The sequence below is a fragment of the Labrus mixtus genome, chromosome 6 (assembly GCF_963584025.1).
Source record: "Labrus mixtus chromosome 6, fLabMix1.1, whole genome shotgun sequence".
In the NCBI taxonomy this organism is placed as follows: domain Eukaryota; kingdom Metazoa; phylum Chordata; class Actinopteri; order Labriformes; family Labridae; genus Labrus; species Labrus mixtus.
The window spans coordinates 11,226,986-11,238,994 of NC_083617.1; the positions used below are offsets into that span (position 1 = coordinate 11,226,986).

General features: G+C 42.7%; 1 protein-coding gene across 5 annotated transcripts in view; it reads left to right on the forward strand.

Moving 5' to 3' along the window:
* Positions 1-12,009, forward strand: part of ctbp2a (C-terminal binding protein 2a) — a 68,424-nt gene that overhangs the window by 27,076 nt on the left and 29,339 nt on the right. For 2 of the 5 annotated variants that reach the window (XR_009673269.1, XR_009673270.1), the window contains exon 1: positions 4,362-6,995. The exons of 1 other annotated variant lie outside the window; for it this stretch is intronic. Coding sequence is in view for 2 of the 4 variants with exons in the window: in XM_061039977.1 (XP_060895960.1) it covers positions 4,724-6,995 (2,272 nt within the window). In the remaining 2 variants the exon portion in view is untranslated. Of the gene's footprint in view, positions 1-4,361; positions 6,996-12,009 lie in introns of those variants that run through there. 2 more of the 5 variants (XM_061039977.1, XM_061039978.1) reach the window with 1 other exon arrangement.

Consider the following 12,009-nt stretch of genomic DNA (forward strand, 5'->3'; position numbering starts at 1 on the left):
GGGGTCAGGAGGCTTGGTGGGGATGTCGGGAACATGCGAGGAAAGAGTGTGTGTGCTCTGTGTGTGTGTGTACGTGTGAGTGGCTGAGTGGGCGGGTGGATGGGGAAGTGAGTGTGAGTGACAGATCATTTTCTTAATGGGCTTGTTGCATGTGAACTCCTCTGATTCTGACATTTGGCTAAGCCTGCAAACATTTAGTTTAAAACATGCACACACTTAAAAATGAAGTTACACACCTCTTGTTCTCTTGCTGGCTTAATATATTAAAGGGATAGTTTGTATTTTCTGACATAGATCAATGATGTACTTATCAATACGTCTTCACCTCCTCTTGTTGTACAAAGTTGAAACCAAAACAACCCCCCTGTGATGACATCTGACATACTGCATTGGTAGTTTGGAGCCAGAGTCTTCCCGAGATTGGCTGGTGAAGCTGTGGTATTTAAGTCCCGCCCCTGGCGCTAACCAAAACACACATTTAACTATGTGATGATCCTGCAAAGATCACTCAAGTGGGAACAGTCCACAGCCGAACAGATTATCGTGTTGGTTGGAAGCAGAAGTTTGTGGTTATGGAAAGTTCAATGACCCTTGTGTTAGTTTTCGTTTCTCGCTGTTCCCTCTCTACTCTGCTTACCCGCTGACAAACGCAGCACCCCGGGAGCTGCGTTTGTCAACAGAGCTGAGCAGAGTTTAGAGTGGCAGTGCTCTGCTTCAGCACCAGGCACTGTCTACCGTCTGCAGCGCTGCTTTCAATGTTTGTGTCTGTCACTGATTGTCATGGCGTTGTTGTTAAAAACAATAATAAGATAAATAAAATTCACAATCAAAAATAATCTTGCGGGCCAGATGTTATTGCTGGCGAGCAAGTTACCGACCCCTGCTTTACCAATAATTTACTCAATAAATAAAAAAGGGGTGGTGCAGCATACTGCATACACCGCTATTGAGCCACCCTGAATCTCTTTTTTTTTTTATAACAATAAAAAAACGTTATATTTATAAAGCACTTAAACAGAACTCAAAGACACTTTACATTCATAAAAAAGAGAGATCAAGGCATAGTAACAACTACATTGGTGGATAGCTTATAGCTATCTTCATCTGACTGCATAAAAATGGTTTGAAAGCATTTCCATTATACAGAGGCCGTCATGTATTTGGTCAAATAAAAGCATGCTGATTAATAAAGTATAGCTTGATTACATGAAACTCCTTATCTGTTGCAATAAATTTGGACTTTTGCAATATGTTTATTGACAATGCATATATTGCGGTAACGGTTAATTGCCGTTAATTGCACAACCCTTATTTTTTGTTGAACTTTACACGACTAAATTACCTAGCTTCTGTGTTTGTTTCTCAGCCAGTTTCTACACATAAGGACATGCTGACTGACACAACTATCCCTTCAATGTGGCGGCAAAGAACTCTGAGAGAAAAGTCAATGTAGAATGTACAGCCGCGAGCTTCTTGTGTTACTGTGTGAATTACACAATCGCATCCTAAATCGGGGTTTCTATACTTTCCCCATTTTGAAATTTCCACCAGTCAAGACTTATTCAATGTAAGGTCTTTATAAGCCTCTGCTGGGGTGGTATTATATTTGTTCCAAAATCCCCAGCTTAATTCCCTAAATCCCTCTGTTACAGTGAAGCTGGAGTTGTGTGCACAGTCTGGCAAGTATGGCAAATGGAGGAACATTAGAATTTGAAAGTCAAACATTGTTTAGTTGGAGACAAACAGAACTCTGCGATTTACTTTCCTGTCAGGATTAGAGCGGCAAACTCTGAGTACACACCTCTGCCCCCGACACTGTGTTTGAAGTTGACTTCATGGGGATGAGTGATCTGCTGCAGCGAGAGCCGGAGTCTCTCGAGAGCTGGGCTAGAAGTAGTAATGAGAGGAGTGGATGAGGATGTGGGGAAAAAAGCCAGAGGATCACATATACTCTACAGGCCGTTGCTCTCGACATAGATATGTGTGTGTGTGTGTATGTTGGCTCTGAACAGTTTCTCCTAACTCCAAGTGGTCACTCTGAAGTCTCAAAAAGAGACAGTTAACCTTGGAATTACATTGATTTGCCGATCCTTTTAATTATGAATGGTATACATTTCTGTATGGAGTGTTGGTTTATGCATAAACTCAGAATATAAAAACAGGCGCTACTATATGCCTCCAGGTGATGAATGACATCTAAACTTGGATTGACTGTAAAACTAGATTGACTTTGTAAAAGCAACATTTAAAATAAAATTGAATTTGGCTACAAAAATGTTTTTGGTTTTTTTTCAATACGCAGCTTTGATTTAATAATTCATCTTTTACGGTGAATTAGATCACTTCGAGTGCTCGCACTTGCCTCCTCTCCTTCCCATTTTTTAATTTCCGTTTTACATATAGCTGACTAAATGTTCCTCTGACCTTACTCAAAGCGAAAAAAAAGTTCTCAGTCATCTGAAAATTGGTTTTTGGAGCCACCATCATCAGCTCTTCCCTGTCATCTTGTGAAAACAGCAGAGTACTATTCTCCCTCTCTGATCTCTTCTCACTCTAATTACACAACTGTGATTAAACAAGATAGTGCAGACAGCGTCATGCCCCCACAGTATCAACAGGCCCTCCTGTTAGAAAACAGGAACTTTAATATGCTGATATTAACAAGAATTGCTTCATAGTCTAGTGAAATGCGTACTACTGACCCCGACTATGGTTAGCTCAGAGATTAGATTTTGGACACTTCCTCACCTTACAGCTGTTTTCATGCATTAATAATCAGAGATCCTCTGCAGAAGGGATCAGGTTTCAGAGTAACATGAAATGAGACATGCAGTCAGCTACATAGTTAAGTTAACCCTTAGAGGCATATGTTGAACATTACCTTGGTTAAACTAAATAACTGATGGTAAATTTACATATTCATGGTTCAATGTTAATATAATAATGTAGAATTATATCAAAAGTTTCTTTCCCCCACGATGGCCCCCTGACAGCTGAACAAGTTGAAGTTAATTCAGTCTTACAAAGTTGTTATTGGTTGTTTTAGTCTGTTGTCTGAGACATTTATATAAAGATACTATCATGAGCATCGTGGGCTGTGAATAATGACTTCAAGTGAACTAAGGAAATCTTAAATACAAGCAGACCTTCTTTTATCAAATGTGGAAGAAAGTAAAATGAGCTCTTGTTGTGTTGTGTTTTTCAACGAGCATGTTGTAAGGCAAAGGTTGTAGGTGATTTGGATTAACTGTCATCACAAAATGAACCCCTCCCCCCTTTCCACACACATACACAGATGCACAAACTCCCCCTGTGTTTTACTTTTCTTTGCAAAGGGGCAAATCAAGATTATGCCACTTGTCTAAGGGAAGGAGATCAGACGAGCTTTAGAAAAGAGGGGGGGAGGTGCACCATTTTTTCTGAAAGCAAAATTCATGAAATGCAAACTTCGTGTCGCAATATACAGAGACAGATGCAAACAATTGAGATTGAGTGATGCATTTTACATTGTTGTATTTTTTATTCTACAAGACAGACAGTAACATCAAAATTTAGTGGATTATAGCTTGAAATGATTTTCACTGGGAGGGCAAATGGGACAAACTTGTAGGTGGATTGCATTTTGCAATCTCCATGCAACCCATGTCTTGTAATTTTCAATGTTCTCCAGTCAACATAGACACAGCCGGTTAGGTTGTAGTGATCTGTAATTGAGGAGAGCGGGGCGCATCAAGGGCATTTCAGTGTGAGTTGGGCAGCAGTTGTTTGGTGGCTCTGCTGCAGGCATGGGGCCTGGAGGATTAGTGTCCAATCAGTGTGGATTTGATGTTTACTGACAGCACATGGGACTTAGCAGAGAGAACTGTATTTCATTTGTATTCAATGAAGCTCTGTGCCTTGCCTTGCCTGGCCTCCCCTCCCCGCGCTGTGAATCTGGCAAACTAAAAATTGAAACCTGTTGACGACAATACATCACCAACAGCCTCAGGTAGGTGACTCTTCATGCGCATGCGAGGGTAAGGGGTTTGGGGGTGGACTCTATTCGTAGGCATCATCATCAGCAACATAATCATCATCATCATCATCACCAGATCTGCTCGTATCTGGTTCACATGACGTCATAGTGGGAAGTGGAATTAAACAGGCTTTATTTGGCTGTAATCCTTCATAGCAATCGGCAGAGCGAGTAAAACGTCCCGGAGAAGGAGAGAGATAAACCCTGTTGGATTAGTAAAAGCCCCGGCCCATCCCAACCTACAACCCAACCTATCCCCTCCCTTCGTTTTTGTCTTTTTTTTTTTTTTTTTTCATTTGGTGGCAACCTCAAGCATGCTCCCTGTTACTATGTCTTTCATGGAGTAGCTGTGCTGCCTCTGCTGTGTCCAGTGTTGGTGTAGTTTGGTGTGACGTGTTTGTGTGTGGTATCCTTTTTCCTCATGCACAACAAGCCAGCATGACCAGAGATTAATTATTCAAGGACCAAAGCCAAAGGAGGAGTCACCCGATAGTACGGACTTACAATATTACAACCTGATATCAGGTGAACAGTAGACCCTGCTTCATCTTCTTTTCTGCTTGTTCTCCTCCTCCCTCTCTCTGTTCCACAGCTACAATACACAAGGACTTAAGAGAACTTTTAAGAACAAAACTTCAAGCAGAGCGTTTTCTTTGTTTTGTGCTTTTTTTCTGTTAACACTTTCTTTGGCGTATTCCTTTTTTGCCAATGCTTGTCCCCAACAAACAGTTGAGTCTTGGTCGCTCCCACAGTTGGGACACATTAGGGGGGAATGAGGGGCAGTGGGACAGGTCTGAGAGTGTCTACGAGCAGCAGGCGAGAGTAGCTGGCCGACGGAGCTCTCTGTCATACGGAGAGGGAGGAGGGTGGTACGAGCCTCCACCAGGAGTGCAGCACCCTGAACTGGATTTAAAACGTGACCCATATTCCTACCAAGATTCTCTTTACGCAGAGCGACACGATCCACGGGCATTGAGAAAGAGCTCTGTCCCTGATCTAAACCACTACGAGCGTGCATCCATGGCTCACAGAGGATCCATTCCTCACCCGGACTACTATTCCCATGACCCAGCCATGACTCCCCGGACACCTGACGGTTTTTACCGGCCAGAACAGCAGCCTGCGCCAACTCATCCTCATCCACTCAGCAGGTCAGGTTCTCGTTTTGGGATGACACCTGGGACTCGTGCTGTTTGGGATCAAACTCAGGGAGGGAGAGCTGGACCGCAACCCCCTTCATCACCTCTACCTGCTCCACCTCCGCCGACCGCTCATGAGTTGAATCGGGCTTATAGGGAACCTAGTGCTGTAACTGCTGCAAAAATGACACCAGATGGCCAACAGCGCATCCCCTCTCGAGACCCATCTCCTGCTCATTATGGTATGGAGCATGCGTCTCCTCGCTATGCCAGTGAGCCTCCACCTCTGACCAGTCAGTCTGTCTATACTGATGTGAACGGCCGCCCATTGGATCCACAACAACAGGCTGCTACCTGTCTAGTAGTAGATCCTGCCAGTCAAGGTATGATAATGAGGCAAGAGGCAGCTTCACCATACACTGCCCAACATCAGCAACAAATACAACAGCAGCAACTTCAACAGCAGCAGCAGATACAGCAACAGCAACTACAGCAACAACAAATACAACAGCAGCAACTTCAACAGCAACAATTACAACAACAGCAGCTGCAACAACAGCAGCTGCAACAACAACTGCAACAACAGCAGCTACAGCAACAGCAGCTACAACAAGATCAGTTGCAACAGCAACTTCAACTGCAACAGCAACCTCCACCCACCATACCAGTTGCTGACCCTAACCTGTCTATGGTAGCTCCTCTTCCCGCTCCACCTGCTCCAATGCAGACTATAGCAGTGGCTGCAGCTGCACCTCTACCTGTGCAGGCAGCCCCAACTACAGTCCCGCCACCCCCAGTCACTCCACTTCCTGCTCCTCTTCCTGCGCTCCCTCCGACTGCCCCACAGACGCCATTGCCTGTGGACCCCAAGAGAACAGTTGATCCAGAATTCCTTGCCCTACTGCGAAATGAAGGCTTGTCTGAGAGCACCATCTCTTCTGTTATCCACCAAGGGTTTGACTCTACTAGCATGCTAGCTGTAATGGAGGAAAACGATGTTCGCACTGTTGCCCCAAACCTTGGACAAGCTCGTGTGCTGTCTCGCTTGGTGCACAACTGCAAACGGCCTGTTGAAGCTACACCAGCACCCTCCCAACCTCAAACACCCATGCGAGGCCGCTCTAATAGCTTCAGCCATCGCTCAGATGTCTACCATCACCAGCAGCAGCAACACCATCACACACACCCTTCACAGGCTTTGACCGTTGACCCACAACTGATGCCCCCGCAGACCCCTGGGGCCATGCAGACCATCTCCCCAAGGATGGGAGAGACAATGGGAAGAAGGCCTAGCAGTGCTCCTTCTCAGCACCTCCTGGAAGCCTCTGGTGGCTACCCAGGCCAACCGCCTCGCTCCCCAGGGCCATATGCTGGAGCCATTATGCCTATCCAACAAAGACCCATGTCTGCCTACTCTTCAGGGATGGCAATGTCTGGGATGCCCATGCAGGGGATGCAGATAATGCCACAGCAGATGACGGGGTCAATGCCTGCAATGCCAGGGTCTATGCACTCCATGCCAGGTATGCCGCAGCAGATGCCTGTGTCAATGCCATCTTTACCACAGCCACCACAGCAGGTACCAAAAGCATATTCTACCAACTACACAGTGCCCATGGACATGATGAAGAGGGACAGGAACTTACTGCCGTTGTCACCCATGCACAGCCCTCACCCAAGTCCTCAGATGATACGTAAGGGTGGGGGACCTTCATCTGACAACGCCCTTGTCCCTATGGGACCACCTGGCACCAGCCAAGGTGCCCTGGTTGCTAACCAGAAGCTAAGTCGTCGCACGGGTCCACCTGTCATTGTGTCCACTATGGCATCTCCAGACACAAGTAAATCTTTTTTGTTATCTTTTCATCCCCATCATCTGCTTTTTGTCTTATTTTTTTGATACATTCGCTCTTGCTTTTTCTTGGATAAATCACATGTTTTTAATAGATAAGGAAAAGGATTTGGGCCAGAGCATTTTTGGCAAGCATTATGTAAGTCACCACTTCCCATTTCTTTAATTTTGATGACAAGCTCCTCAAAGCAGTTCTGCTGGGTTTTTTTTTAGAATCATTTCATCCTTTCACAAGTTGTCAAAGAGACATTTTTAGTCAATGAGATCGTAGTCATTTCTTTGAACTAAAACTCTAAACATGTCTGTCTTTAATTGTGATGAATGATTGGTATTTGCATAGCATCTTTGTCAAGTGATTAGAGTTGTGTAATGTTGTGGTTGGTGCAGACATCATTAAACTGAGGGATATTCAAGGTATATTTAGCTTAAAGTGGTCACTTGTGTATGATGCATGATACTTGACCTAGAGAAAGTCCATGCATAATGATTATGTTATGAGTATTCAGTGAAACCATTTTACCTGGTCAGAGCTGTCATGCTGTTTGCTGGTCTGTGTTGGATCTTGTTACATCAACAATAGATAGATGATGTGCTTGTTTTCCTCTTATCTAGGACAGTTGAATGAAATCCAAATGCTGCAGCAGATCTCTTTTTCAAATCTGTTTTTAGGATTATGATTAAACCGTGAAGGATAACTTTCCAAACCTGCCCTACTTTTGGATTCTGCATTCGATCCTTAAATTATACTTGAATTCCACTTTCCTGTCTGCTTATTTTTGAGAGCCAGACTTGTCAGATTTCCAAACACTTTGTGTGAAGTCTTTTATTATTTCAGTAATCAAAGTTGTTCTCTTGTCAGAATGACACATTACCCCATTAAAGACAACATTAAATGGCACTGAAGAGGTGCAATATGGATGATTTGGGAATAATAGCTGTCAGCACCCTTTTAAAGACACTTTTAAATGAAAACAACTGTGCACATTCTTCCTGTTTCTGTCTGCCAGTCGCAGTATTCATGTTGCGGACAGTTCAAATGAAGATATCTTTGATCAGAAAAGTAATTCATTGTGAGCAGTAATGCCTGGGAACATGAGGTGTCCAGGCATAAATGTATGTTACAATGGTGTGCATCTGTGTACAGTATGCATGATTGCATTATCTGAGGAGATTTTTCCCTATTAAGTTCTTATTGGTTGTTTGTTATGCCCCTTAGTAAATAATGTGCTGGACACTTCTTAAAGTCATAATCTGCCTTAACAACCCAGCATGCATTAAGTCCCTTAATTGTGATTGCAGCATTTGCTGTATGTAGCTTTTAAGCTGTGGTGTCACTGTAACTGCAGCTGTTTTTGATGAAGTCCTTTCTGCTCCGCCACACACCATCTCCCCGAAGCCCCATAGCCCCTGTTGTTGTAAACATGGATGTCTTATTGCATTATGATAATAAGGGTGCATCAGAGTAGCCTGGAAAGGCATCACAGCAACTCCTGCTGCACATCCTTCACGCAATAGTGCTGCAGTCCAGGTGGACCACTAACCTGCATCAAATAGCAATTGTCATTGTCTTGTTTTTTCTATAACAGATTTTCCCAGTAGGATTATACTTTCATTGGAACTGTTTTTTAAAGGACATGAATGTATTGTTTTAGTGACTGCAGAACATTTTATTTTGCAAGCTGAATTGAATTGGATTGTGTCCTACACTTGTGTTACAGCTCCTGTTTAAAATTAAATGCATTTAGTAAGTGGATGTTATACACTGTATTTAAAACCCTTTTTACAACACTAACCTGACATAAGCATGTCTCAGACATTTTGGGAAAGAACAACAGATTTCTCCATCAAGACTCGCTCACCAGGACTTACTAACAGGCTAGCAGTCTCACTGGACAGATAAAATCGAATTACTGTGCTGATGGCCGATGTGTGATTGTGTCATTTTCTGTGCAGGTTGTAATGAGAAGGGGGGTTAATCCATCAGATCCTCCATTTCCACTGCTGCACTAATCCACAGATATTCTCATTACATCCTGACCAGCTCTCTCTGTGAGTCTCTGAGAATTGCCAGTATAGGTTCAAATAGACTTTAAAGGTGGCAATTCAGACGGAAGCGAATTTTTAGAGATAGTTTCGTTGTCCTCTCTATGATTTTAAAGCCCAAGAAAGAAGACATTAAAATATCTCCATTGCTTGTCTGTCCAAAACACACTGCTGCTCTTACAGACACATGCTTTGGAAAAGATTTACACATCACATTGTTGTAACACACACAGTCAGCAGAGAAGACCTTATTTGCATGGAGCTGACATTTGTTGCTTAGGTAATTTCATCTGTTAATGGACACAGGCGCAAAGCTGCTCTGAAAGCATATTCCTAAATTGTATGTTGCTAGGCAACATGGCTTTTGGTGATGGTAGGCAGATTTGCTTCTGGTTAAAGGGTCAGCCTGTTGTTAGAGTAAGCTGCCTGCATATTTACATGCTAGCTCTTTTTTTTTTTTCACAAAATGTTTAGCAAATCTAATGAATCCGGAAGACAGAGTGATAAATTATTCACTCATTTTCATATGGGATTAATACAAATCTGGGGGCTTTTCTTGCCTAAGGAAAATATTCAAGGCCTTTTATAAACATAAAAATATGATTCAAATTCCACATTGGTGTTTTGTCAGATGAAAGAATGAAATTGTAAAAGCAACAAAAGCCCCTTTTCCATTACTTAAAATCCAATTTGTTTTGAGCTTTTGCGACTTCCTCCTAGTCTGACAACCTCAAATAATTCATTTGTTACAGCAGTGAGTAAATTTAGATGGTAGTCCTTAGTCCAACACACTATTTGATGCTTGCTGGAATACCCTTGAGCAAGACCCCGCCTATATGACTAACTAGGAGTCACTCCCCATCCCCCACACCAGCATAATCACTCTAGATGTTACAGTTAGACCTCCACTATTCTACCTTCACCCTGCAGAGGCTGTTGGCTCCCTTTCGTGGACTCCGGCCAGGCTTTGAGATGCCAGCTCAGGTCAGTTTTTACCCTGCGTGACACACTAGCCGCAATTTCCTTCCTTGCTATAGGCCTAGCGTGATGATGGGGGAAGGTTATGGCATATTAGTTCTGGAGATAGCAGATTATGTATTAACGGGACCAGGTCAAAGCTACAGGCAGTTGTTACACTGAGTGAGGGATTACGGAATAGAGAGAGAGAGATAGGGCAAAGAGACATTCCTGCTCCTGATGGATGATGATTATTGCTTTCCTGGTGGGGGAGTGGAAACAGGGTGGATACAGCTGTCTGTCAACCTTGGACTGTCCATGGAGATGAGACAAGCAGTCAGTGTTGCGTCGTAGACTGACGGTCAAACTTTGGCCTTAATCTGGGATGACAGTAAAAGGGTTGTTTGTTGTTCTGCTGCTAGTCACTCTGTTCGACACTCACACAGTGAAACATATCTCATTTCCTTCTGACTTCATAGGATGGCTAACCAGTGTCACAACCTAAAGTTATACCGCCATTGGATTCAACTGTGATGTTTACAGAACAGCAAGGGATAGACATGATTATCAAATTAATTGCGCCTTTGACATTTAAAGCCTCTCCTTTTCCAACCTGTGAAATCCTGTGTTGTTCACCTTCTTGAAGCAGAAGTTAATTTTGTGCATAGATAATAACCGCAGGGCTCTCATTTTGGAGGACTTCCAAAGACTTGGGGGATCATTTTTTGTTGAATCATCTTTGCAAAAGATGAGCAACTGTGTTAGAAACAGACAAAGGACACCTGATTGCGAGATTAAAAAAACCATTCAGTCACTGTGCTAAAATATTCAATTTAAGAGACCTGGTAAAGCTTCCATCGCTTTAAATCAGCTCCAAACCTTGTACAATTTTGGATGGATTGAACATCTTTTCAGTAGTATGGATGATTTTGTGAACAGGTAAGATAAGTAGCATGTATTTGATATTTGCTACAGCTCTGATTTAGCCTTATACAACCCTTTATTATTCCCGCCTTTGGTGTACCGTTAAGCACAACTACTCTATAGCAGTATGCAATGGGCACATGGATATGGTCAGGTATTATTTGATGGTATTTAATTAATACACGCGTCATTCATAATTTGCTAATCAGTCAGATGCTTCATAAAATGCCTTCTTGTTTGTGAGCATGTTGAGCTTGCAGTAGCCCCTGATCTATCTGTAGCATCAATCTGTCATTATCAAAAAAAGGTTTAATGAGGGGATATTTGTACAGCATTTATGTCATTCATATTTTCTTGTCAAAGAAAATAATCCTCTTAGCCTGCATGTGTGGTGCTAATGTTATAATGAATTAGGATATGGACCCTTGCTAACAGCTGTGGTGCATGGTTGGGAAGCTGTAACACTTGAAGTAGTGTGAGATACTATGGCATTCAGCCTGTAGTATTAGGCGGTGTCACCACCCTTACTCAAAAGGATATTTTTCATACATGTTGCAATGTTGTCATGCTATGGACCATTTTCTTCTTCGCTGCCATGACTATACTGACACGGTTAAGCATTGCAACTATAAGAAAAAATACATGCATCATTGATTGATCAGATGTTTTAAAACATTGGAATGATTCTCTCTTCCCCAAATTATCCAAGAGTCTTCCAAGTTCCTGTGTTGAGTAGTACTAAGGATATAGTGACAAGAAAACTTTAAACCAGCATATCCCAACACATCAAAGCGAGCTGAATCTACTAAAGTGTGTGTTTGTGTGTCTGTATGGCTGCAATTTTCTTCTGGCACATGTGGCGTCGGTTGGTTCCCATTTCAGAGATTCAGTATCAGACAGCGATTTCCTTTTTCTTCATGAGTGAAAAAAAGTCCCTTATTTTCTCCTAATCGTTTTATTTTTCATTTTTCTTTGAGTAAATGTATCCCAATTTCTCTGTTTCTCGTTGTTCTCGTTCTTTTTTGCTAGGAAATGATTTGGCTTTGACATTCTCGTCACTCAAGAGAGCAGAGTGTGTG